Raw genomic sequence first — 25,967 nt, 5'->3', positions numbered from 1 at the left:
CGAGAATAACTCTGTGCCTAATGTCTTGTTTCATGACATCTTTGCTCATGACTTGTTGGATTTCTGAAATTCACAGTCCTAGGCAAATTCTTTATCCTTGTCTATTCACTGAAAAGGGCAGTTTAAAGACAATTTTAGACCAATTTTAGACCAATTTTAAGCTATTATTATTAACCTAATGCTTTAAATAAGCATTTTACCAAGCATTAAAAGTTGGCAATTTTAAAGGCTCTTCTGTAGTTTATACAATGAGAAAAATGTCAGAACTTTAAAAAACTCCAGATATTGCAGCCTAAAACAAAGCAAATTTCAAGCAGTTTATATAAAAATAATTAAAACAAGCAAATAGTAAATTAAATGAATAGTATATTTTTTGAACATTTAGGCTGTGCTTGATAGGAGAGGCCACAGACCTCAGACTCAGTGGTGTTATGATTCCAAGGAAAGAGACATGCTTGCATGAACAAGGCAAGCTTGAGAATACTCAAAGTCACACACTGAAAAATATCAGATTTAGTCTTGTTCTAGCATTTCTTTTATAAATAAAAGACCAGAATGGCCTGATTGTTTAAATGAACATTTTTCCTGGTGTTTACTACAGCGCATTTCTGCTAAGCATTTGTCCCAGTTATAAACCATGTCAATATGCCACTTTTACCAATATGTGGCAAAAGTTAGAGTGGTCCCCTCCCCTACTATTAACATTTATAAAAAATACAATTAGGAGCAAGGGATTAGTGGTATAGAGATACAAAGAAAAGGAGAAAGGCAAGAAACTGGTGCAACGTAATCAAATTATTACACTGGAGCTGCTGCCTGTGTTCAGTTAAAACAAAACACATTGACTCTGGCATAATATTTTAACAAGCAAAATGTCACCAAGACATACATGCAAAAGATTAAAACCTTTCTTCTTCACTTGGATTATTCCAAACAAAATACAGGGCTCTTAAAAAATAAGGAATATGATATCTGCTAGGCATGCAGCTGTATTTGACCATGCATTTACAAGAAATAGGTTTTACCGGAAAATATTGAACTCATCAATATCATAACAGACCTTTCACTCACCCACCAGATGGTAATGAAATTTATGTCAAATCTGCTCCATCCACATTTCAAAGGTTGACTATACTTTCAACAACAACAAACACAATTTTTGCATAAAATAATAATTGAATAATGAAATATTGGATCATTAACGCCTTTGATAGTTGTACTTTACTAGGCCTTCCTAGATTCTCTAAGTCACAAATAAGGTACTTAAAACATAATTTTGTGAAATAGTTGGCAACTACTCCACCACAATGATACAGGAAATAAACAGCTAAGTTTCAGAGTTAATTAATGCTAAGCACAGAGCATCACCAACATTAGCCATCCTGGATTAAAAAAAAAAAAAAAAAGCACTCAAATACCAACAATGTAGAAGGCATCTTAAAAAGACAGAGTTCACTTAGTCATTTTCCCCTCTGAATTCTACAAGCATCAAGTAGTTCCAGTTTCCATATTAGCCTTTTCAGATTGAAAGAGATGAAATTGATTCTAATTGGAATACTCTCAAAATCATGTCTTTTACTGCTTCAGCCATATCAAGCAAAGACTGCAATGCTTCTCATTACACAGATCTATCTACTTGCAAAATTTGACAAAAAAATTACTAAATCACTAAATTCTCAAAAATTAAGAATGTCATTGGTAAAAAAAAAAAAAAAAAAAAACAAAATAAGCATTTTCCTTAGCATTGCCTTGTCAATAATCCATTGAAACCAAACCTTTGATTCCACAAATATTGGAACAACTAACTGCATATTTCCCTTAATTCTCAAGCATCTATACAGAGCTAGAAAATCAGCAAAATTTAGGGTTTTTGTTAAGAAAAGTTTAGTAATATAACTGAAATAAATAACTTTGGCATCTCAGGCAGAAGTCACTGTTCCAGAACAGCAAAGAAATAAATGCTTAAACCCCAAATTTGAATCCATATTTCTCAAGACTTGTCCCAGCGGTCTTTCCAGAGAACTGCTCAGTCACACCAGTGATTTACTAATCCAGCTCAGAGGGATTTCAAATACTATTTTCTCTTATCATCCTGCCACTATCACAGGAGCCCAAAGCAATGTCGTCATCCCTTGTCCAGTAATTGTGGAATGACACAAAGGACAGGCTGAGAACAGCATCATGTATTGGGCACAGGCAACTTGCTGAATCTTCAGGTTATCTCTAATCCCCTCTTTAAAACAGGTAACCTTCTCAGGTGGGTGGGCTGAAAAGGTTATCCACGTAACAACCTTTGTTTTCCAACAAATTGCCATTAGTTGCCCAAAATTAAACCAAAAAGTAGTAGGAAGTAGTCATCATTTTGGCAGTAACTTCCAAACAGCCTGGAAAAGGGGAAAGAAGTAGGCAAAGTGTGTCTGACTTCTTTATCACATTTCAACAGCCTATACATAGAAAATGGATAAAAGTTGAATTTATAGCTTTAAGTCACTAGGACCAACAGAAACCAAAGCAACTAAAACCAAAATTAAAGATACTATTTGATATTTTGAATAAAAGAAGCCAACAAAAATGACAAATTCCCATAAAGACAGGAGACTGTCAAGGTAATATTTTGCATGTCACAGCAGAAACAACAATAGGAAATCTTTTTAGTGTCCTACCTTCTTGGACTGCCTGGAAAGGATTGTTGCCATCCACAAATGTCACTGAACATGTGATTTTCTCTGTCTGTAAGATTTCATCATTCTGGTTGAGATCAGCTACTGCCATTCGAAAAACTTCCTCATCTTTTTTGGCAGATTCATCAAAAATTGCCCCTGTGGAGGAAAGAAAGAACAAGAACAAAAATCACATTGCACCTTTCATCTCCAGTATCCCAAAGCATTAATCACAAGCACTTAAGACATTTCTTTGCTAGAACATCATCTCTTCCTCATCCTTAAAACAAGGTTCTCTCCATACAGAGCCCAGAAGTTGTTCCACAATATACAGAATTTTTATATTCTGACATAATTTAAGATGTATATTGAAGGAAAGCATTGATGCCAGCTAGAAATATTGGGGGAAACTAGTTAGGCACAAAGCAAATGACCTGCATAAGAACATGGCTATGAAATGAGAATTGAGTTTTTTCCAAAGGTGCCATTTAATATATTGGATGACTACAGTGGGCTAGGATCTACATTTAACATCATGTCTACTGACAATCAAAAAATAGAAAGTTCAAACAAAGTGAGAATAAGCCTAAAAAGGTAGCAGCACTGGGAAAACGAGGTAGAATTGACACCCACAATCAATAGACAGGTCAGGAGCCAATATAAATTATTTCAAGTGTAATACCTCTAGGATGTGCAAAACAACAATTCCAGCTAATAGTCAGACTCTTGAAGTCAATAAGTTAAATTTACATTTAAATGGTTAATTAAAATAAGTACTGCCTATATAAATCTCACAGAAAGTGAATCTTCTACCTATTTCTTCAAAACATTTAAGCAGAACATTACAAACAGGCAAACAAACTCAAGAGGAGCTGGCAGAATGAGTGCCCAACTCTCATTTAGCCAATGCTTCAGGTGTATTGAAAAAGAATTCTAAAACTAATCCAGAGTTTGAGGTTTTTTTATCTTTTTAAACTATAGCATCACTTTTAGCATCACCAATTTCCTATCATTTTACACTTGCTTTTTGTATTAACTATTTACCCAGAGATGGCTCCAAAAGTCCTATGAAAAACACTAGATTCTTTGAAACCTTAAAATCAAGGCTATTAGATTTTCAAGCACCTTTAAAGCTTTCAATCTCAGGCAGTAGATTAGAGAGACAGAAGGTCTGCTTTAAAACCAGACTTTTGAAAACTGTATTTATTTATTCTTGAGTGTCTGTTGTCAGTACAGAACTCAGCAAAGGCAGTAAATGTGTCAAGGCGAACAAAGACAACAGAAAATGCTGATCACTGAAGGCTGCAGGTAAGCACCCACAATCAGAGCTGGAAAGAACTGAAAACTATTCATTTAGAGGAAATGGCTACTTTAAGACAAATCAACTTCATACACAGTGTTTGCTGTGTTTTTCCCACTGACCTCCGACACTCATCTCACTGCCAGCACCACTCATCCTTCATGAGCATCATCTCTTCCTACAGTTTGACCGCTTTGACTCCAGCATTTTCCCTCCTGAAGCTCCTACCATCTGGAACAGCTGTTCTTTACCTCTCCACCTCATTCACCTGTCATCTCTGTGCAAATCTCAGTTGAAAACATTCGTTTTTCCCCTTGCCCCCATTCCATTTTCCCTTGTTTTATTTAGCTCCATAAAGCAAAGCAGCGCATGGCCAAGAACACGCTCGGTATGCAAGATGTTACAAACCCTGTCATCTCCACAAAACAGCTATTTGTGGATATATGCAGCATTTAAGGGGACAAAAAACTGCCCAAGACACATCTTAAAACATGTTTTCTTGCCTCATGGAAACCAAACCCACACAGGCTTCACTTGGGGATTACACCCATCCTGCTAATAATGACACAGCCCTACAAATATTTGAAGGAATGATTCTATGTGGCTACTTAGTAACAAGGGTAAAATTAAGGGGGGGAAAAGAATTAGAAAATAATTATAATAATTAGTCAAATTCTATCCCTGTAGAGTAACTCTGCCACAAATGTTATACTGTAAAGTGAACATAGATTTCATGCACACACAAGGCAGCTATTGACTGTGTTGCAGAACAACATGGCAAAACAAAGATCTTCCAGCCAAGACTACAGAGTACAGCTTCTTATTCAACAGATGGGCAATAGCACCTTAAGCCAGGCTTGGTCCTCAAAATAACCCAGGCCATTTATTGAGTAGAGATACAGCAAAGTTCCAGGTAACTAGGTTTCTTTTCTATGTGTCATCATAAAAAGTCCCTTTGGCACCTTTGCCCTTTCACTGGGCAACTGAGGGCTGCTGCCAAGATAATCCTGGACTGGTGAATCCATCGAGATTCTCAACAGATGAACCTTCTTTGCAATCTTGTCCTTCTTTCACACACAGGTATTCCTAATAAACTCCTATGCTTTTTTCCAGTTTCTCAGCCTGCAAGAAATCATACCTCTGGCAGCACTCAAATGTATAAGGGTCTGGGCTAGATCTAACCCCATGTTTTTTCACAAACGCTGCTCTTTCTCACCTGAGTACAACACCTCCACTTTTGCTCTTACCACCGCTTATGTTTTTACGGCTTCATATTTCAGACACAAATTTCAAAATCTCTCCTATAACCAATACTGTATCTGACATTTTAAAGAAAGTACCTCACAGAAGCAACATCACACATGTTCTAGTGTAGGAGTATTTCCATAAGTAAAACACATATCTAAGTGAATTGCAAAATAAATTCTCAACATGGTTCGTGTCTGAGCATCCAAGCAGGAATTCAATTATTTTCCTTTAGAAACTCAAGCCTTATTCATTAGAGTATCTAACTTCTCTACACAGAAAGCTTTTTAAGATATAACAAAGATTGCAGTGTTCCTTTCAGGAGATGGCAGTGCACAGCAGCACATGCATTACACTTTCAAATAACAATAAGAGAAATTGTATTACTTAATTGATTCTCAAAATTTAATTTCAGTTGTTATATAAAATTGAAAACCTAAAAACAAAACAAAGTCAAGTCTGAATAATTTTAAAATTGTTACTATTTTCAGATATATACATAATTTTATGTCCCTGTTTCAGCTGTTTTTCATGCGTCTATATATCTGTCTATATTACAGATGGGGTGGAAGAGATATTACTTTTGCTTGTTTTTTAAAAGAAAAGCCATTTCAATGAAAAGATGGATGGGATTGTTTGGACAGTGCTAACGCTGCTGGAATATTATCCTTTCACTGTCATTTCAGGAATTATCTCCTAGTTTACAGGATTGATCTTTCTGATGTGAAAGAGGTATATCAAAATTTTTACCTCTAGCTCAATAGGCAACCCTTAACTTAAGGTTAACTTTAAGGTTAACTTAAACCTTACGTATGAGATATGATATTTGCTTGCCAACGCCTGAAGTTTTTATGTGTATTCTTCAAAATATTGTCATTAAACCACATCAAGCAACACAAATGAACAAATAAAGGGTATCAGACTTTAAAATTACTTCCCTATGAGACCTATATGTGCTCATTTCTCCATCTAGTGCTGGAAACGAGAGAACTGGGATGACCACAAACTTACTTGGAGTACATGAACCCTTTTGGCCATAAGAAAAATTGTTACAGAAAGTAATAAAAACTGAGGAGGAAAAGAAAAATATTTCTACAGATACTGTAAGGCACTCACTCTAGAAAAATGATGCAACAACACTATTTACAAAGGGAGAAAGTCTTCCTAACTACACAAAAGTAATGCTGTTCATTTCTCTTCCACCCCACTGCTCATCTCAGCTGGAAGAGAACTCACACTGAACATGTCATTTCCAACTGCTCAAGGAGCATTCCCATGATTGCATCGGGAGCTGACATGCTGACACAGCAACCACTGTGCACCAGTTTCCCCCTCCTATTTCATTAGCATGTCATTACTTCCAGCTCTATTTCAGAATCTGGATGAGGACAGCACAAACATTCTTCCCTGGTTTTTAAAAATCCTCAGCACATAAACTACGTTGTGTGGTTTAGCAGGGAATTCTTTGCATTTAACTATCCCATTTGCATTCAGCCATGCCACCAGAAATTCATCATTTTAACTTAATATAGAACAACTCACAGTAAGTTCAGATGCTGATAACATCATTAGAATGGTTTTTCAAAGATCCCTTGTCCTGCTGACCCATAAACACCAAAAAAATATAATCCAAATTAGATATTATCAGCTATTTCTAGAGTAATTTGAGCAGTCTTGGGGAATCAGTCCAGAAAACAAAAATGTGAGAGAAATGTGTCATGATTTCAAGGATGAAGTGAGAAGAGATTTAAACCATTGTTCGTCTATCAACCAAGAAAGGACAAAGTCCAGTGCTTGAAGTGTTCTTGAGTGCTAAAATTATATTACATATGAAGTATGACATTTCTGGTTTTCAGTGCCCCATATTAGTCTCAGAAAATTAAGTACCTTATTTCAAAGAGCACATGGATTAAATGCCATTGTGAATTGAGGTCACAGTTCAGTTTCAACACATTTGATTTTCACCTTCTAACATTGCACACACTGCCTTCACCAATAAAAGGCATATATGCTTTACCCAGTAATTTACTAGATTATTCCAGGAATTTTTGGAGAGAAAAGGAAGAAAATGGTGATGTCTACATAGAAACTTTTTGAGCAAATATCTCATGTTCTCAGCAGCTCCTGATTCTTTGACAATTCTTTGTGCCACTGATAGTGCCAACTTTTTCCAGTGTCTGAATCCAATTCCACTGCATTTTCTCAACTGCTGCTATTGAATTATTATTCTGAATGAGAAAGTTAACACTGCTGCTGGGAGAAGGATGGCCGTGCTATTAATGTTCAGAACTGGAAGCTGAGAGTTTTGACTTTTCATGGCAAAGCTCATCTGAAACGTCCTTCAGATCTATGAGCTCATTTCCACAGATCCAGCTCTCCAATATCAAATAAGGTTAGGAAACATTAATTTCTAGAGGCCTAAAGCTGGTATTTGAGATCCTCAGACACACTGCAGAACCAAATCTCATGTTATTTCTAGGTCATGTGAATGTCTGGTTGGCAAAATTTGTATCAAATTCAGTCATTTTTTAACTATAGCGGCAAATGCCTGGGTATATTGCATTCTATCATGTCTAGTTTACAGAATATATGCATGCAGCTTTAGTAGGCCAATTATAATGGTATAATTGTCAACAACAAGACAAACTGCAGGAGTTCTACAGAGGGGCTGCAGTAATGTAGGAATTTAGGAAGTCACACACAGAGACCTTGCCTTGTGCATGCAGCTCCCGTGTTATTCAGCAGGCACTCATACAATTGGACCCTAAATTTCATTGTGACACATTTAGAGCTGCTGTTAAACTTCTCTATTGACCAACAGGCAGCCGAGTACGTGCGATCACACCTTGATTTTTGTCAATGAAGGGAAAACAGCACGCTTTGCCTTTGTCTTCTAAGTTGATTAAGTTTTAGAAACAGCACAGCAGCAAGCTTCATTTTGTCATTGCAGCACAAAGGCAGCTGAGCTCCTGCACCTCCTGCATCAGGAGGGAGCTGCCAGGAGATGTGTCCTGAGCCACCTGGCACGTCAGGCTGCGGCAGCACAGGGCTGGGGCGCCGAGCCCTGTGGGGACCAGGCTGCCTCACCTGGGGCCAGCGTGGGGCTCCAGCTCAGGGCACAGCCAATCCCTCGCATCTGGAACCACCAGGCTCGTGTGTTTGCTCCCCAGAGCCCCCCTGCCCTGCACCACTGGGATCTCAGCACCAGCGTGCATCTAGGTCAAGCTGAAATTTTTGAAAACACTACTTGTTTGTTCATTTTAATTTTTCAAGACTTTCACAGCTCCCATGATGATGTTAAAAGAGACAGCAGGGTAGGCTGAGAAGCACCTGTGCCATCTCCTTCTGCAAAGAACATAATGTCTCCATGCCCACCAAACTGTAAAGGTAAGATTTGTCTTTCTACTTTACATATCTATTATTTTAACAAGCACAATAAAGACATGGAACAATACATTAGCAAATACTTTCCAGAATTTATCAGCAGATATATAAAAGAAAATTAAAACAATCGCCTTAAGAGAAGGTGTTTGCCAACACTAAATCTACACATACATATGGAAGTTCTACTTGCTACTTTTTGCAGCACAGATGAGACCAGAACAACTTCCCAAACAGTTACTTGATTACCACTGACACAAGAGTGATGAACTAAGAAAAGCATCAGGCCTACTGTCATTTTTTTTAATAGGCTTTTATAAAGCTCTGCTTCTGATAGAGAAGTGTGGATATTTTCCCAGACCACGAGCAATGCATGTTTCCCTGAGGGACCACACACTACATATGCCTGCATATAGATCCCTGCTACCTCCAGAAAGAGCTCCTTCAATAACAACAGCTGTTTCCATTTTTCATGTGGAAATGGGAAAAAAAAAGCCAGCAGCAAAATTATTAGATACAAGACCCACACCTAATCAGAATAAGTGGAAAAAAACCCACACAGTCCATTTCTGCTCCTTTTACCTATTCTCAGATCAGCGATATGACTGGAATACCACCGAAGTGATAAAGCAACTCCTTCGCTTTATTGTTTTCATTTTCTAACTTGAAATATTTGCAACAGAGTTGAATGAGGAATTTTACAGGTGTCTCAATCTGGCAAATTGCTAGAGGCAAAGTCTGCTTGAAATACACACAAAGTCAGAAAAGTGCAGCTATCATCTAAATAACAAAAAAGTCTCTCCATTCTTCTGCCAGAACGTGGTTGTTTTTTCATGTCCCTATCTCAAGTAAAACAACTGAGACTGTTCTGCTTGGCTTTGAAAACTGTTATTTGTTTTAAGTTATTTGACTTCAGGAGGGTATGCCCTGTATTACACCTCCTTTTTGTTATCTCTGGAGTATACCAACCAAGCTTTGGAAGAATGGCTGACAAATGAAATGAAGACTCCACTTTTTAAGCATTTCTGAGCATATTTACATGCAGTGAGACCCAATGCTTCAAGTATTCTATGTCAAACCTATAAATTATAAGGTGATACTGAATTTCTAGGTAAGGTGGGACACAAGCCTGAAGTATTGAATCAATTGTCTTTGCACCTCCTTAATTTAATTTTAACATGATTGAAGGTGGTCTGGGGTCAGTTCATCTGCACACAATAGGTGCTACAGACCTGTGGAGCTCAGGAAATATTGAAAATTACTGCAATACCAGAATGCACATGGGATTTTTTTTTTTCTGTTTAATTCTACAACAACATTGTCGATACACATCAGTGTCATTGGGAATTATGTTCACATTTGGAAAGAACAGACTCTAAGATCTTATCCTCCTTATTTACACTGTCTGTCAGGCACATATGCACAAGCACGAACTCCTTCCAATCACCATTGAATTATTTTAAGCTCATCCTGACAGATATTTCTAATTGTTCTCAAGTTCTAAACCATCATTTTACACTTATATTTAATGTAGCAAATGGTACAATTTGTCAAAATCATCTGCTGAATCTTGTTAATCTCATTTAAAAAACAGCTGTCATTTGCCAGTTCCTTTTTCTGATGTGTTATTGTTGGCTACCAAGTACAAAAAAGAGGAATACAGAGGGAGAGGAAGGCAAAACATTGTGGTCCTACCAAGAAATGCACTTCATAGGATATAATGAATTAGAGGGGATTCACAAGGATCAAAGTTCAGCTACTAGCCTAGCACAGGCCAGCCCCAAAAATCACACCATGAGCTATCTATTTTAATGCATTTTTTCCTATGCAACATAAAATCAGTGGCATCTTAAAAGGCAATTCTAGAAAATCGCCAGGTAAGTAATCAAGTCTCTTCTCAATTGCTCAACATTCTCATTAACTTAAGAGGTCTTCAAGTAGAAAAGGAGCGTAAAAACTACTATATCAAAGAAATAACGATTGACACACACTTAGTTTTTCTTTTTAAGAACTAAGTAATTGATTGCATAAATTGCAGAGCCACAAAGAATTAGTTCCTGCCTACTGAAAAGTGCTGCACAAGCACCTGTTGGAGCATTGGAGACCACTAACTACTTTTGTAAATGCAGCAGGGCACAATATTATCATGATATAAAAAATAAATTTTATACACAATATACCTTTCATAGCATAAGAATTAAGATATCTTCCATGCACTATTCCACTCTAAACTTGATATGGTGATTAACTACAGTGATAATATCTCCACATTCATTATGCAACAAATGAGCTGATAATAATGAGAAGCTTTTCATGTTTTCTGTCATATCCATAACTATCAAGTTAGGGTCTAGCTGTGAAAAGCATCTGGTTTAGTAGATAGACTTGCCATATTATTAATACCCCATATAGAAAGTTAATGTGATGATCATAAATTTACTGAATATATCCCCATTCTTGAAAAAAGAATATTTAGAAAACTACCTTATAATTTATTTTCAAGGCTTATTTAATTTCTGGTTTTGAACCAGAGCAAACACTGATTCACTGAACTATTTCATCATTTTTCTTAGCCCTTCCTGTTAATGGAAGAACACCTCACAAACTGTCAACATGGATGACTGCATCCTAAAAAAAACCCTCCTAAACAGTTAAGCATTTGTCATTACCTGTCTTCCACTCTCATACTTGCTGCTCTGTGTAATTGTGTGTTGCAGCACATGCCACAGTTGAGACGGCCACGATACACCAAGTATCACCACACAATTCCAGAATTCCCCATACAGAGTAACACCATGCCACTGCAGAAGGCTGCAAGCATCTGCCCTTCTTGTCCTTCAGCCCAGCCTTTTATACCCCTCGTGTCCATGCATTGCACCCGTGTGCCCTCTGCTCCATTGGTGATGGGTCAGTGCCCCTGGGCACTCCATGGCTCATTGCTGTCAATGCTGCTCACCTGCTGCTCACAGCTGCAGCCCACTGGGGATGAGGGTCAGCCACAGCCCCACCCCAATCACCACAAACTGTGTGCACCTACAATTCTGCTTTGTGATTTTTGAAAGAAGCTAATGCTTTAATTAATCAAATGATGCAGACTGCTAGGTAGAGATGGAGAGAAAACTGCTGCCAAACCATTTCTTTATGACATGAGGCAGCTGCAGCACCTCACTCCTGTAGCAGCTGAACTTAGTGGAGAAGAATGAGATTCCCAATATGCTGGAGATGTTGCTAGAACGCAAACATATGCCTGTGTACACACACACAGGCATGAAAGTGCAAAGATTGGCACATGAGGTTTTTCTGGAGGGCATTTTTCTGTTTTTTCCTTCCTATTTCACAAGCCTTTTGCTGCAAACAGTTTAATCATTTCAAGGAGTACAGAAACCTGGCTTACAACACTTAGATACAGGTGTTGACACTCAAGATTGCCATTGGGAGGGTATTTACAGGAATAAGAGATGATTTCTTGAGTACCACACAATGTATAAATTCAGCCTCCTATTGCCTCTAAAATAATAAGACAGAGGCACTGAGACATCATTCCACAGACTCACAGAATTGTTTGGGCTGGAAGGGATCTTTAAAGACCACGGGCAGGGACACTTTTAACCTGATCATATTGTTAAAACCCCCCTCCAAGCCAACCTCGAAGATGCTCAATTATGGAGCATGCACAACTTCTCTGGGTATCACAGAGAAGTACAGACAGGTGACCTTGAAATATATTGCTTATAAAAATCTATCCAATTCAATATGCAGTGATATGAATGGCATGGTTAAGAATTATATAACACAGGGAAGAAAGCAGTAATGAGAAACTGGTTCATGAGCCCTATTGAATATGGAAAGGCAGACTCTGAAAATAATCCTTTTCATAAACAGCTTTTCTATTCTCCTGGAGGAGAGACATTCAGCAAATTTACACACAAACACTGTATTTGAATGGAAATGGGATCAACCAAACAAATTAGTCCATTTGCTTTCAAGACAGGACAGGACTGTCTTGTAGAAGGCCATTTACATTACAGCTGAAAATTAACATATGTAACTTCTTTCACTCTTATTTCACGAAGAGTAACAAATCTGGAAGCAATCTGTTTCCAGTTTCAACACAAAAACCACATCCAAAATTGCCCCAAGAAAAAGCCACTTGCCATAGAATGATACAAATACCCTGTTTCTAAAAACATGGCTCTTAACTTCTCAGTATAGATTTTCCTGAACTAGCGTTACTCCCCTTAAAGAGAACTATTTTTTAAGTTTTATCCTTTCAGCAAAAGGACAGCCCACGTGACTCTGAAATTCTCTCTTTAAATATTCAGGACTATAGGCTCAAAGTGCCTTCATGAGCAAGGATGTTGAATCCTTAAATTCTTTTTCGCTTCCTATAGAAGATGGTGCCATATCTTTGTACTTCTTATTCAGGTCTGAGAGAATATTTTCTACTTTCTCAACTCATCATTTGCATGTGTGTATAAAAAATAGATTCTCAGAAAATATCTCTCAGACAAGCTGACAAAATTTTCATTTCAAAAATTCCACCCAATAAATTATTGTAATGATGTTTCCATTTTAAAACAGTCAAAATAAGAAGTGGAGAGTAAGAAAAGGTTAATGTCATCCCACATGAGACACATTAGAATATGACCAAAAAGTCCTGCTTTAAATTTCTTCAACTCTCTGCTGCAATTGAATTCACCCATTGTTTTAATAATACTGCAATTCTTCAGAAATACAAAGCTCTTTGAAAATTCACTGTCTTATGAAATGCGTGTAAATTTCCATTTCCCAAAGCCTCACTGCAAGTCAATTAAAAGCTTGAGTTCTGCTAAAGAGAAGTTTCCAGGGTGCTATAAAAGTGTGTACTTTTTTTTTTTTTTAAACAAGACAAAGTTTCTGATTTTAAGACAGACTCTGAAAAATGAAGAACAGGTGTTCCTTCCATTGGCTTCTATAACATCAGCCTCCAGGTCCACAGCTGGAATAAACATTAATCTCCCCAAGAGCACAAATACTTTTGAGAAACTAGCCCTGGCATTAGATTTTTTTTAAAATGAGACCTAGAACTATGTGCTTGGTTTAAGTTACCACCTGTCAAGAACAACTTATAAAAAGCCACATGCAAGTGAATAATTACTTTCCCATTTTAGAGATTAAGTAATATTAAGCAGATGTGGAGTGACTTGTTCAGACACTCCATAATTAGTTGCCTGTCAAAATTAGAAGAATCTAATAAAAACCTGATTATTCAAAGTACCTATCTTTATTTCTGTCACTTAACACATATAATCTTGGAACACTGATATTAAAGTAACACTAAGTATGCTATTATTATAGCTCCAACTTGATTGAAAATTTCATTGGAGAAGAGATTTAGTTTTTTGGGTTTTTTTTTGGACAGAGAGTAAGAAGAGGGGAGGTTGTTGGTTTTGGTTTGTGTTCTTGGTTTGGATTTTTATTGGTTTTTTAAACTGAAGTGGCTCTAAACTTAAGGCAATGAAGATGTGTTTAACGCCTTCAGAATCATTTTAACTTGAAGAGACTCGAAGTTGATTAACTTACGCAAAGGCTTTCTTTTAAATTTTAAGACCTATTTTAAATCAGGAAAAAAGGCAAACCAGAAAGTGGGAAAAGAAAACAGAAGATTAAATTATACAGAACCCCACCCAGAAAAAACCCACAAGAAAAAATTGTGTCATTAACCATATTTAAATTTGAACATACAATTTAGAGATTTGAACATGAATAAAAAGATCCCAGAAGTGACACTTGTGGAGGCATCAAACTTGTTCTGGTTGCTGCATCATCTCTACTGATCAATTTAAATTCATGAGGAGCCAGCCAGAGAGAAGCATTTTGACAGCAGCCAGTTGTAGGAAACAGATAATTTTGAGAAAATTTTATTATTTATCACAGAATGACTAGGTTGGAAGAGACCTTAAAGATGATCAAGTCCAACCCAGCCCCAACACCTAAACTAAACCCTGGCACCAAGTGCCACATCCAGTCTTCTTTTAAACACATCCAGGGACGGTGACTCCACCATCTCCCCAGGCAGACCATTCCATACTTTATCACTCTTTCAGTGAAAAAACTTTTTCCTAATATCCAACCCATATTTCCCTTGCTGCAGCTTAAGACTGTGTCCTCTGGTTCTGTCAGTTGCATTTACAAAAGGGTAAAAAGGGAACAAGAAAATTTCCACCATAATTGAAAAAAAAAATTTCTGTCTTTAATAAAACAATATAATCTAAAATAATTCAATCTACTAGCTTTCTGGGAATCAAGATCTAGGTTTTGTTTTCCTCTAGTCAGCAGAACAGTACCTGTAAAAAATGCACATCTTATTTTCTGTCACCGGTGATAAGCACCTAATAATAAACAGACAGAGAAACCCAGGAAAGAAGAATAACCTTCCTACTCTTCCTGTAATGACTTTCAGTATCAGCAATTTGCCCAGCTCACTAGTTTAAGAAAAAATATATTTTATGATCTACTTGGCAACTTGGAGAAAACAACCCCAGCAGTCACTGTAATATGAACATTAAAGCAAATTAGGAAATTATTTTACAAACCAAAAGGACATGTTACATTGAAGCCTGGAATCTACATTCTGCTCTCCTCAGCATTTAAATACTTCAGTAGATCTATTTAGTTAGATTTTCCAGTCACTTCTGCCTTAATCAAGTCCTTTTATGATTTGGAAAAAGAAGAAGAAACTTAGCTCACATAGACTTTGCCTACAGGTCTGTCACATGACTAGACATAAAGCTTAAAAATTTGTCTACAGGTTTTGAATCTCATTATTAACCTATCACTTAATTATCAGAGGACCATTTAAATTAGTTACTACTGTATTATTACCAATTACTACAGAAAATACTTAGAGTATATTGTGGCACATTTTATCTGGGAAAATGTGTAATTAATTTGTCAAATTACTCCAAAAGACTACACCAGAATTCTACCTAATATAAATGCTTTTGCACCCATAATTCCTGGTACTCAAATTCCTAACCAGAGGTTAGTAAAAACCCTGCAAAATTAAGCACTGATACAGGGATTTCCCAGCAGACTGTGCCAAACACAACTTGTTTCTTAGAAGATTTTTTTTAAAACTCTGTCTTGTTGGCCTCTTTCCAAACAAGAAGAGGGTACCTAAATATTCTGTATTTAATGTTAATGGAAAAGGCATTTCTAGGAATTTGATCTCAGCTGCAGGCAGGACTCTTAATCCTTCATTTTTAAAAGCAAGTACAACTTTACTGAGGTCGTAATTTTCCATGCTAGATCATCACTGTACAATAATTTACTCTTCATAACAAAGTGGAGCTAACATAAGATAAGATTTCTGAGAAAGAGGAAAACTGCAGTGCCTAGGATTAAGAATTATGTACATGTTGTATAACAACAGAGCATGTATACCTAACCGGCCCTTAATAAAGGGTAAAAGTAGTTGGAGAAATGGGACCACAGCAAGTATTCACATCCAGATCTCCTCTTCCCTATCTATCCTCTGTTCCAGAGAAAAATGTAATGCAATTCTGTATTAACTTAAGCAACTCTAAAATCAAATTGTAGGTAGCAATCCACATTTTCATGAACAAAATTCAACTTCTTTCCCTTGAGGGAAAAAATTCAAACCTCCAAACCATTTAATATTTTACAAAGAATAAGTATTATTCATCGGCTTGACAGGGCAACCAAGAGGTATTTCCCTGATTCTGGGATCTTAGAGGATTTTCTTTCAGTATTAGCCTTTTTGCCTCTAGTCATCCCAGTGAAACATCTCCTCATGGTTCCTTTTACAGGTTGAAGAAAAATAAGCCTTGCAAAGCATCTTAGCACTCATACATAAGCATTTCCACTTGTCTAATTTTTTTCCTCTTTTTTCCCCATATACAGATAACATAATTTTCCTCTTTGGTCTTAGAAATAGAACACCAAAAAAAGATTTCTTGAAGCATAAGGTAAAATTTACATCCAACATTACCCTACTCACATTTCTCTTCTCATCCCTCCTTCACTTTCATGGGATTTATATCGATAAACTTTGCAGCAGATGTATTTATAGCACTGGTAAAGCTGTTTTTACTGTCCAGAAAGTAATTCAAAGTACCAGGATGCTGCAGTCGTGGCTGGTAAACTTCCACAGTTTAAACTCCTGAGAAGGAATAAAAGTGAGCAGACATCTCCAGCACATTTTACAAGTTCTTTGACAATGTCCTAGAATACCAGAGAAAATATCAGGAGCACTCCTTTTTAAATCTATTATTATTCCTTATGCCATTATTAACCTCATTCCACTGTGTTTCCTAAGTAAGGGAGTTCACACCTCTATCTCCTGCAGAAGATTCAGGGCTGTATATCCCACAGGACTTCTGTACTTTACTTCTCTGCTTCCCTCAACTCAGGAAAGAGCCAGGTTTGAAAGCACATCTTTGTCATCAGCTACGCTCACAGAAGGCTGATATATTCCGGCTGAAGTCCCAGCTTTCCTCTTTGTTTATCTCAGAACAAACATATAAAACACACACATGCAGTCACTTCTGTGCTGGGGATCTAAGCCCCAGTAGCCAGTACAAGTCTGGTGCCTGGCTAACTGCTTGACCTGTTTGCTACATAAAGCTATTCCACCTTACATGAACTGCTTGGGAATAATTACCTGTTCTCAGAAGACTGTAGTTTCTATTTCTGCTTATCTTATCTCTCTCTCTTTCTGAATATATACAGAAAATGGGGAAGATGACTGCTACTCAAGCTTGAAGATGCATGACTTAATTCACTTCTCTAGTTACTTTTTAAAAAATCCTTCAACACTATTTCACATAAGGTGGAAGTCCCCTTTCCTCACTATGCAGGTAATGTAACTAAAAACATCACTCTAAAAGGTCACATTGCTATATTTTCAGTCTGCAATAAGCCATCCTGCATTAGATGAAATTCATGGAACCTTTGATTAAAAAATGAAAATGCATATAACAAGCTCACATAAGGGGAACACTGTATAGAATTATCATCTCATGCATACACACTCTCTAAAAGGAAGTGAAGAAGCAAAAGAACATGGTTTCCCAAAGAGAAATGGCACATCATGTATTTTAAGCCAAGGCAGAGCCTTGTTAAAGTGTAGTAAAAATTGGTCAGGTAGAAGTCATTTGGGCTTTATAAGCTCTATCCTAGAATGTATAAGGATGACAAGGCTAACGAAGACTAACTATTCCATTACAATTCTTCAGTGGTAGCATATATAGTCCATTATGTATGAATCTACATCTCAAGCTTCATTTTTCAGAGATGGTCATAGACCCGAAGGACAAAGACTCCGAAGTAAAAAAGCAGCACATCTCAAAAAGTCTTGTGGAGTCAGTTCTGCTTTTTAAAGTAAACACTTATGTTAGTAAGTCATTATAAAACCTTAAGATTGACACCTAAGTTTCCACAAATAAAATCTTCCAACTTCCTCTTCCATATGACTGCAGAAGAGTTTACCACATTACAAATAGAGATTTGCATATTACTTGCCTCTTTTTTTTCACATGTTCCATTTATATTAGATTACTTTATTCTCAGAAATATGCAGAAGAGTTAGAGAGAATTCCAGAAAATAAATCCTTGAACTCGCATTAGGAATTGGGGAAAATTATATACAGTAAGATCATCAAATAATGATTAAGCAGACATAAATCACTGCTTAAATGCAAAAAGGAAACTATTTTCTAATGAACTCCCATCAGGAGATTATTTTTTCCTAAGACAGCAGCAATAAATTGCTATCCATGCATCTTTCATCAAGAGCGCCAGCATTTTGCAGTTCTGTTTCCAAAATATTTGAAGAATCAATTGCAATTTGCAACTGTACTCTAAGTAATAAATAAATAAATAAGCTTTTGAAGTATCTCCTTGGCTGCTTTCAAAGCCTTTTCACTATCAAATACCATGGCAAAATTTTACAAACCATATCAAAAGTTGTTATCAACTTCTCAAGGTAAAAGGGGAGAAGGACCAAGTCTGAATGCCTTGGTGTTGGCTCTACTGCAAACCATGTAAAATAGCAAATAGCAGATTACCTTCAGATACTGAAAAAAGTATCTGTGTTGAAAAAAAAACAACAAAAAAACCCCAAATCTATATCAATAAAATAAGAGCCTTTAAAGCATTTTGGGTGTTTTTTTTAAGCAGCAAGCTGAAAAGCAGTCATGATAATCACTGCAGAGAGCTAACCTGCCTTTCACCTACTTAGACTCTTGATGCATGAAACAGTCTGGACAGGGATATAATCAGCTGCTTCTTTGAGAAAGTAGAACTAATTTTCAGAAAGATTATTTGTGACACATTTCCTGAGAAAACTGAAAAACTCTGTGGGTTTCAGGAAGAGCTTGACACTTGCCCTGCATTCTTCAACAGATTTTCAATGCATGCAGGACTGCTCAATATTTCTGCACATATCTTCCAAAAAAAACCCATTCAAAAACAGATTCTCACCAAGCACTGAGAACTCAGTGCTGGTAGGGCATGGAAATCAAACGGACAGAAAGGTTTTAATCAGCCATGGTGAACCAATGCTAAGAGCAGCTCTTACTCCAGGGAGCAACAACTCATCAGAAGATAGAAACAGAAACCCATCACCCGTCAGGTATCCTCAAATGTCCTTCAGTTTTGGTTACATTATAAATGACCTGAACATACTGTTATGTATATATTTGAATATATAGTGAATATATTTTCTTGTAAATTCTACAAGCAAGAAATCAGTGTGAAAAGAACTGCTCTAGAAAACACAGGGGAGGTTTTAGAAAAACAGGCATGGATTTGCAGTGGGGTTGAAGGTACTATCCAGACAACCTGAAGTGGCCAGTCAGTTTGCAACAGAATGCTACTGTGGAAGTGAAGAGCTGGAGTACTGCAAATATAGAGTAATTGGGGGCTCACTTTTTATATGCAATTTTCAAGCCATCCCTCTTGCCACATTAAAGGGTTTGGAAGCTCATCAATAGTGGCCTGAGATCATAATTAAAGGAAAATGTGGCACAAGGCTGCATGTCAGCAGCAAGGTAAACATGTTCTTGAATGGCAGCTGATCACATGCCACCTTAGGACTCAATGTACTTGAGGTTATCTGAACCAGAAAAACAGCATTTAGGGATGCAGGAAATGTTTTTCCTATGCATTTCAGCAGGCTCAAATACTATGCTGGGTAGCACAAGAGAAAAGCTTGCCCAGTCAACAGACACAAGGATTTATATAACTGGCCTTTCTCATGCATGCATATTATTCTTCAGCATCACAACTATTAAGCCACCAGATTTTTAGAGCTACTCACTAATGAAAAACCCATCAAGATCCATGCATTTGCAGCTGAAGACTATAGCGTCAAGGAAATTTCTCTATATATTGTGTGAGGAAGTGGCACTTCCTGCAGCTTTGCTGCCTTTGAGAGGCTGGCACGTCAAGCACTGACAGGAGAATGAATAGAGCCAGTCATGCTAAACATGCATCCTATTGTTTTGGGCTGTGTCCGTCAGATTCACTGTCAACACATTTTCTGTTTCTCCCTCTGCCTCCCCCCACCACCATCTTTTGTTGCTGTTGTTGGCAAGTTATACTCATCCTATTTGATTCAAGAAGAATATGCTGCAAACCATGCTGCATCTGCCAGAGCTGGGCTTTTAAAGAAACACATGCACATTTACTTAATTTTTTTTTTTTTTCCCTCTAAAAGGCCACCAAAAATAACCCATTGGGAAGGAGGAATGGCTTTCTCAAAGACTGGCAGCTTGACCAAGCATTTGATCCATAACTCAGCCTGAGTCAGCCCTGTATGGAGAGAAAAAGCTCAGGTGAGTTAGAAACATCCACAGGGGAAACACAAGTTGGGACTCAAACATGGGCAAAGTCTGAATGCTCTGCAGATATCTATGGCAATTTCTACTCTACTTAATGAAAAACTTCAGTTTGTCTACTTTGTTTTTCCAATAAACACATCTCTTTAATCCAAAATAAAACTACTTTAAATATTATTTTAAATTTTAAATTTATTAAATGCAAATTAAAACTGTTTTCTCTCTCTCTGCAAAGGGATTTTCAAATTATGAGAAGAAAGGATTTTTTTTTTTAAAGGTGCTATCCTCTCGGAACATATTTTACCTGCAGTGCCACAAACAGATACATTTCTTTAAAAAAATGCCTCTGTCCAGGACTTCGCTGCAGTCTGGAACCTTTCCAGATAGGGAAAAGGCTTATCAGTAGGGAACAAAAAAATGGTTGAAAGATCCTTCAGAAAGTCATGAAGCCTAATTTAGATTCTATCACAGAATTTAGGGACCAAGGACAGTGACTTGCAAGACCTTAAAAGTCAACAAGAAGCCAGAAGGAAACCTTGTTTTTATTAAATTTTCAAAAGACATTAACCTGGCAACCAGCCTTGAGTTTAAAGAACAATAATAAAATGTAGGCACACTGTAAAGTGCTTCCTCTCAGGTTTCCCCTTAGGGAAAGCAACGCATTTGTCAGGATGGGGAATGTCATCTCTTGCCTTCCCTGTGGCCAAGAACAGAACTTGCCTGAAGAGATGTTTATACACAGGCACTATGGATGAAATCAAATGATGATAAAAAGATAAGTTGCCAGAGTTCTGGCCTACATGCATTCAAAGGAAGACTGAAACTACAACTTGCAGGGAAAGGCTGTCAAAGCCAACAATGGCAGAAAGTCACCATGCTAGACAAAATAGGAAAGACTGTGATAGTTATTTTTTATCAATCACACAAGCTGCATCACATCACTCTTTTTAACCCTGGAGCTTCAGGAAAGATAAAATAGGTTACTGCAATGATAGAGCATCAAAGAGGAAATAAATGATGCTAGGAAGAGCAGGATCAAAAGAGAAAAAAACGACACAGAGGCCTATCAATCTGTTTTGGGACTGCTTGGGCAACTGCAAGAACAAAAAACATTTTCTAAGTTGCAAGATCTCTTACAAGTGACAGAAACTGAATAAACATTGCTCTTCTAAGGAGGAGGAAGGGAAGGTGATGGCCACTTAAGTTTACAGTACTTAACAGGCTATCCCTGATCGGCAGGTATATTACAAATTAATAGATTTTTAAACTTTACTCCTGCTTTTCAATCTTATGCTTCTTCTGATGACACTACTGGAGTATGATAGATTTACAAGATTATTTTAATCCCACTTTACTTCAAACTCCAGAAATGTATGATTAAGGGAAGAATGAAATGGCTTGCCAAGGCTGAGTTCTTCGACAAGCACCTTGAGTAGTATTGAAGACTGGACAGTGTAATCTGTACTGATCATGGCCCAGGGAAAATTATTTCAAAAAAGCCAAAACAAAACAAGTAACAACCCCACATACACTTTTAAACACTTATTGATCAAAAGACCCTCAATATCCTGGGTTATACCATCTGCAGAGTTAGGAAACAAAAGAAAAACTTCCCCTCACCAAGTTTTCACACCCTTGTGCTTTAACATGAACTTGCTAGCTGGGTAACAGGACTGATTACAAAATGTCCCAATTCTTATCCTTTGGGAAATATCTCTGAAGGAAACTTGTTATGTGACATCAGACTACAACACAATCGAGTGTGGATCCTCGTAAAAGGTCTCCTTAATTTCTTCTTTAATCCTTTTTTCAGTGTTCTGTTCACCAGTGACTGGTGAACAGAATCCTTTTTTGCATTCTCTCCTCTCACCTCCTAGCCTTCCCTTTCAGCCTTAGCTCCATTTTTTTTTCTCTGCTCCATTTACCACACTCTCTTTTATATATTCCTAACTTAATCAGCTGAGATTTTGCATTCCCTTGCAATCTCTCAGAAACATGTTTTTCAATCATACCTATAAGGCATTTTGAATTTAAATATAATGCTTAAAACCAAAACAGGAAAAAGTAGCAAAATAAGTCAAATCATTTCTCTATGTTTTCCACTTTCCATCCCAAAAACATTCACTCTCAGTTAAACCTCTAGATTTACTTCTTTAAAACAAAGACATTTAAAAGAAATTGGGACTTAAGTTTCCTGGTTCCCTGCTGTATAATTACCTATAGAATTGCCCATCTATTTATTTTCCATGCTCCTCCTACATCCAATTTCTCACAGCCTAAGAAAATGGAGAAGTAAATGGGTATCACAAAAGAGGAGTTAAGAGAATGTTAAAAGAAAACTTGATAAATCAACTCAATTCAAAAACCTAAATCAGATTTTGGTTAATATAATTGAATTAGGATTGGCTACTTGAAAATGGAAATAAGAACAGAATAGGTTATTTATAGGCTATTTTTAGGTCATTTATATTTTGGCCCTATTTTTTGAAAGAAAAAAAATCCAACCTTCTGAAAACAGTCAACTTCAAGTCTTAAATAAATTGTATGAAGACAGGTACATGAAGAACTGTGCCATCTCTTGATACTACAGCAGCATGGGCCACCCATTACCACTGGAGCACTAAGGTAGAATTTATTTTGACCTCAGACTTTTCTAGCCACTCAAAGAGCATCAGTAAATGTGTAGATGTCCATATTCCAAGGGAATGCAAATTAATCTATCGAAGTGTGAATTCAGGAAGTCAGGAAACCTCACCTTGGATTAATTTCTGGTGCATGTGCTTACTCTTATCATTCAATTCCTAAAATCAGAACAGCTTTAGCAGCACAGTAACCAGTTTTCTTCTTTAGAAATGCATTAGCCTAGACTTGTTCCATGTATGAACCTCCAGTGATTGCAAACATGCCATTTTATCAGGAGAAGATGCTTACCTGTAATAATTACTGTTATGACATCCAGCAGCACTACTAATATGATGTTAGGGGTTAGTCCAGTTAATTCAGTATGAGGTATTAATAATTAAATTAGTTGTGAAGTTTTTATATAAAAAAGACTTAATAATGTGCAGTCGAAGTTTTTACTTATTCTAGAAGGATTTAAATGAAGCATTCTGCATCATTAAACTCAGTCTGCTTTAATTTAAATACAAGTACTGCAGCAAGACAGATATCAAACAGTCCCAAGTGCAACAGCATGAACTTCTATCATTTCACAGACACACCATTATGTCAGAGATGTCATTTTTCTGAGAACAATACAATATGCAATTACAATATGCAGTGAAGAGCATCTGGAAACTAAAAATCAACTTATGCCTGTGTAAAGACTCCCATTAGCTTCCCTGGGCATGATCAGGCTGTTACTGCAGATCAGTCAGTGTAATTGCCCCTGATCTGTCAGACATTAATGACACTAACCCGGCAAAGAACAGCACATTGCAAAGAGCTGATGACCAAATTGCCCGAAGCGCTCATGTACCTCTGAAGCCTGCCCATCAGGCACCATTTCATAACCTTCTGAAAGGCTTTCAGACTCAGACAACATTCTCTTGCTGTCATTAGAAACATACTCATTGATTTTCCTCAATCCATTAAAAAGATTCGTGCTCACAGGTATTTCTGCCTACCAAGAAGCAGCATTGTGGCACTGCTTTACCAATATTGAATCCACCTGGGAATTTTTTCAGCCCAAGTTTATGAAGATTCATTGTCTGCCTTCTACAGAATCAAAGTCACAATAGGATAGATCCTGACCATGTCCTTACACCTCCAGCAGACAAGAGAGATTAAAAACTGACATCTCTCTATCCACCTCAGAGCACGCTGCTCCAATAGAATTTATGCCATCACCTTGGTCAAGCGGGTTGTGCAAATTCCACCTCCGCTCATTTGTGAGCAAATGATTATGTTACAAAACCCTAGATGTATCACTAAGCTTACATAAGTCAACTTGCTTTTGAAGACAAGATTTTAGATTCCTCTCTAATTCAACAGCTACTAGTTCCATGGAAAGCTGAGCATTATTGGCCTTTGTAGTCAAGAACCTAAGGTCTTATGGTTTTCTAATAGTGTGCTAACACAGGTGTGAATAAATAGCAGGTCAGTCAGCCTATAGCCTCAGTACAGGGTACCAAGTCAGAATATACACCTTCCAAGCCAGATAAACCCAAATGAAATCAGGCATAAAGCTTGGAGCATTCCAATTCTCATTTGATACCAAATAACCTCTGAACCATTGCATCACAGCATCTAGAAACTTCTTGTATTTTTCCTTATAAAACACCTTCCCCTGTAAATATGTTTACAGTTGTTTTCCAAAACCGCCTCATACTTGGAACCTGAAACCCTTCCCTTGCTCTGCCCCATGTGTGACAGGTGTGAAAAGACTTTTAGTTCCTAACAGGAAAGGATAACATGTACATGGTCTTAGTAAAATCAGTATTGCTCTGACTTCTCAAGTGAGGCATACACTTGCACACTGGCAGTTTTTAGAAGCCATTTGAGATGTGCTCCATTCACCTTTGCTGTGTGAGATCCTGGGTACTCAGCACCTCTAACCATCAGATCAATACTGCATGCTAAACAGTGTCTTTGTCAGAGCCTCCTCTGAACTGGCACACCCAAGAGAGCTGAGATCAACCTAAGTAATTCTAGTGTGAAAGATTTCTTGCAGAGTGTATCCTTCAGAAACTGTTTTCCTACACAGCTATCTATTTACTCCTTAGTAAGGACTAAATTACAAAACTTAATCTCTTTGATTTGATTTAGGCTTGTTTTTCACTCTCCTCTTGCTTCGATTTACCTTATCTATGTTTCCAGACAACACTGAGTAGCTCCAAGAGATGCATTTCTGTTCCACAGAAGTGCAAGCTCATTGCTGCTTTCATTCCCCTAATTCAGGTCTTCCAAGACCGATTCTGGGGAATACCTCCACAGCGTTAGATTGTTTTAGGCTTTTATCTTTTTTGCATCATTGTCCAGAGTAAGGGTGGCAATATTAAGACCAGCTCATGCATCTCTTACTTCAAAACTTTGTCACATAGAGAGAGGAAAGACGGAAGACCTGAAACAAATTGGCAGCTCTTAGAGGACCCCGGGTTAAAAATGTTATTGAACATCAAAAGTAGAACACACTGACATCTTTGGGGAAACTTGTTTCTTGCCAAAGAAACACAGTCTCATGACTGCACGTTCTGTTCTCTGCATCAGTAGCTCACAGAATGGTTTCAAGGAACTGAGAGCAAGGTTTCTCTGCTCAGAAGAATGAGAGGTCAAGGATACAGATGCAGACATCCACCAGTTCCAGAAAAGGGCTCACAGATTAGAGAAATAGATAGGTGAAAGAAATTGGCTAGGACATCAATTTGGATGTTTATAGATAACACACTCTGAAATCATTCAAACCAGTTGTCAAGTGTACAGAACAAGTATTAGCAATAAACTGGCAAGTTTCTGATGGTACCTCCTCTAAAGTGGGGAAAGGGTTCTGCTGGAATCCTTCCTGGCTTCTGTGTGGTTCTCATCACCATCAATTTCTTA

At 37.3% G+C, this 25,967-nt stretch overlaps 1 protein-coding gene across 2 annotated transcripts in view; it reads right to left on the bottom strand.

Moving 5' to 3' along the window:
• Positions 1-25,967, bottom strand: part of GRID2 (glutamate ionotropic receptor delta type subunit 2) — a 687,526-nt gene that overhangs the window by 544,536 nt on the left and 117,023 nt on the right. For both annotated transcript variants that reach the window (XR_008508327.1, XM_036382204.2), the window contains exon 2: positions 2,664-2,819. Coding sequence is in view for 1 of the 2 variants with exons in the window: in XM_036382204.2 (XP_036238097.1) it covers positions 2,664-2,819 (156 nt within the window). In the remaining variant the exon portion in view is untranslated. The remainder of the gene's footprint in view (positions 1-2,663; positions 2,820-25,967) is intronic.

The sequence above is a fragment of the Molothrus ater genome, chromosome 4, assembly GCF_012460135.2.
Source record: "Molothrus ater isolate BHLD 08-10-18 breed brown headed cowbird chromosome 4, BPBGC_Mater_1.1, whole genome shotgun sequence".
NCBI lineage: Eukaryota > Metazoa > Chordata > Aves > Passeriformes > Icteridae > Molothrus > Molothrus ater.
Note: the sequence above shows the minus strand (reverse complement) of the source record. Positions and strands in the feature narration are given on the sequence as shown.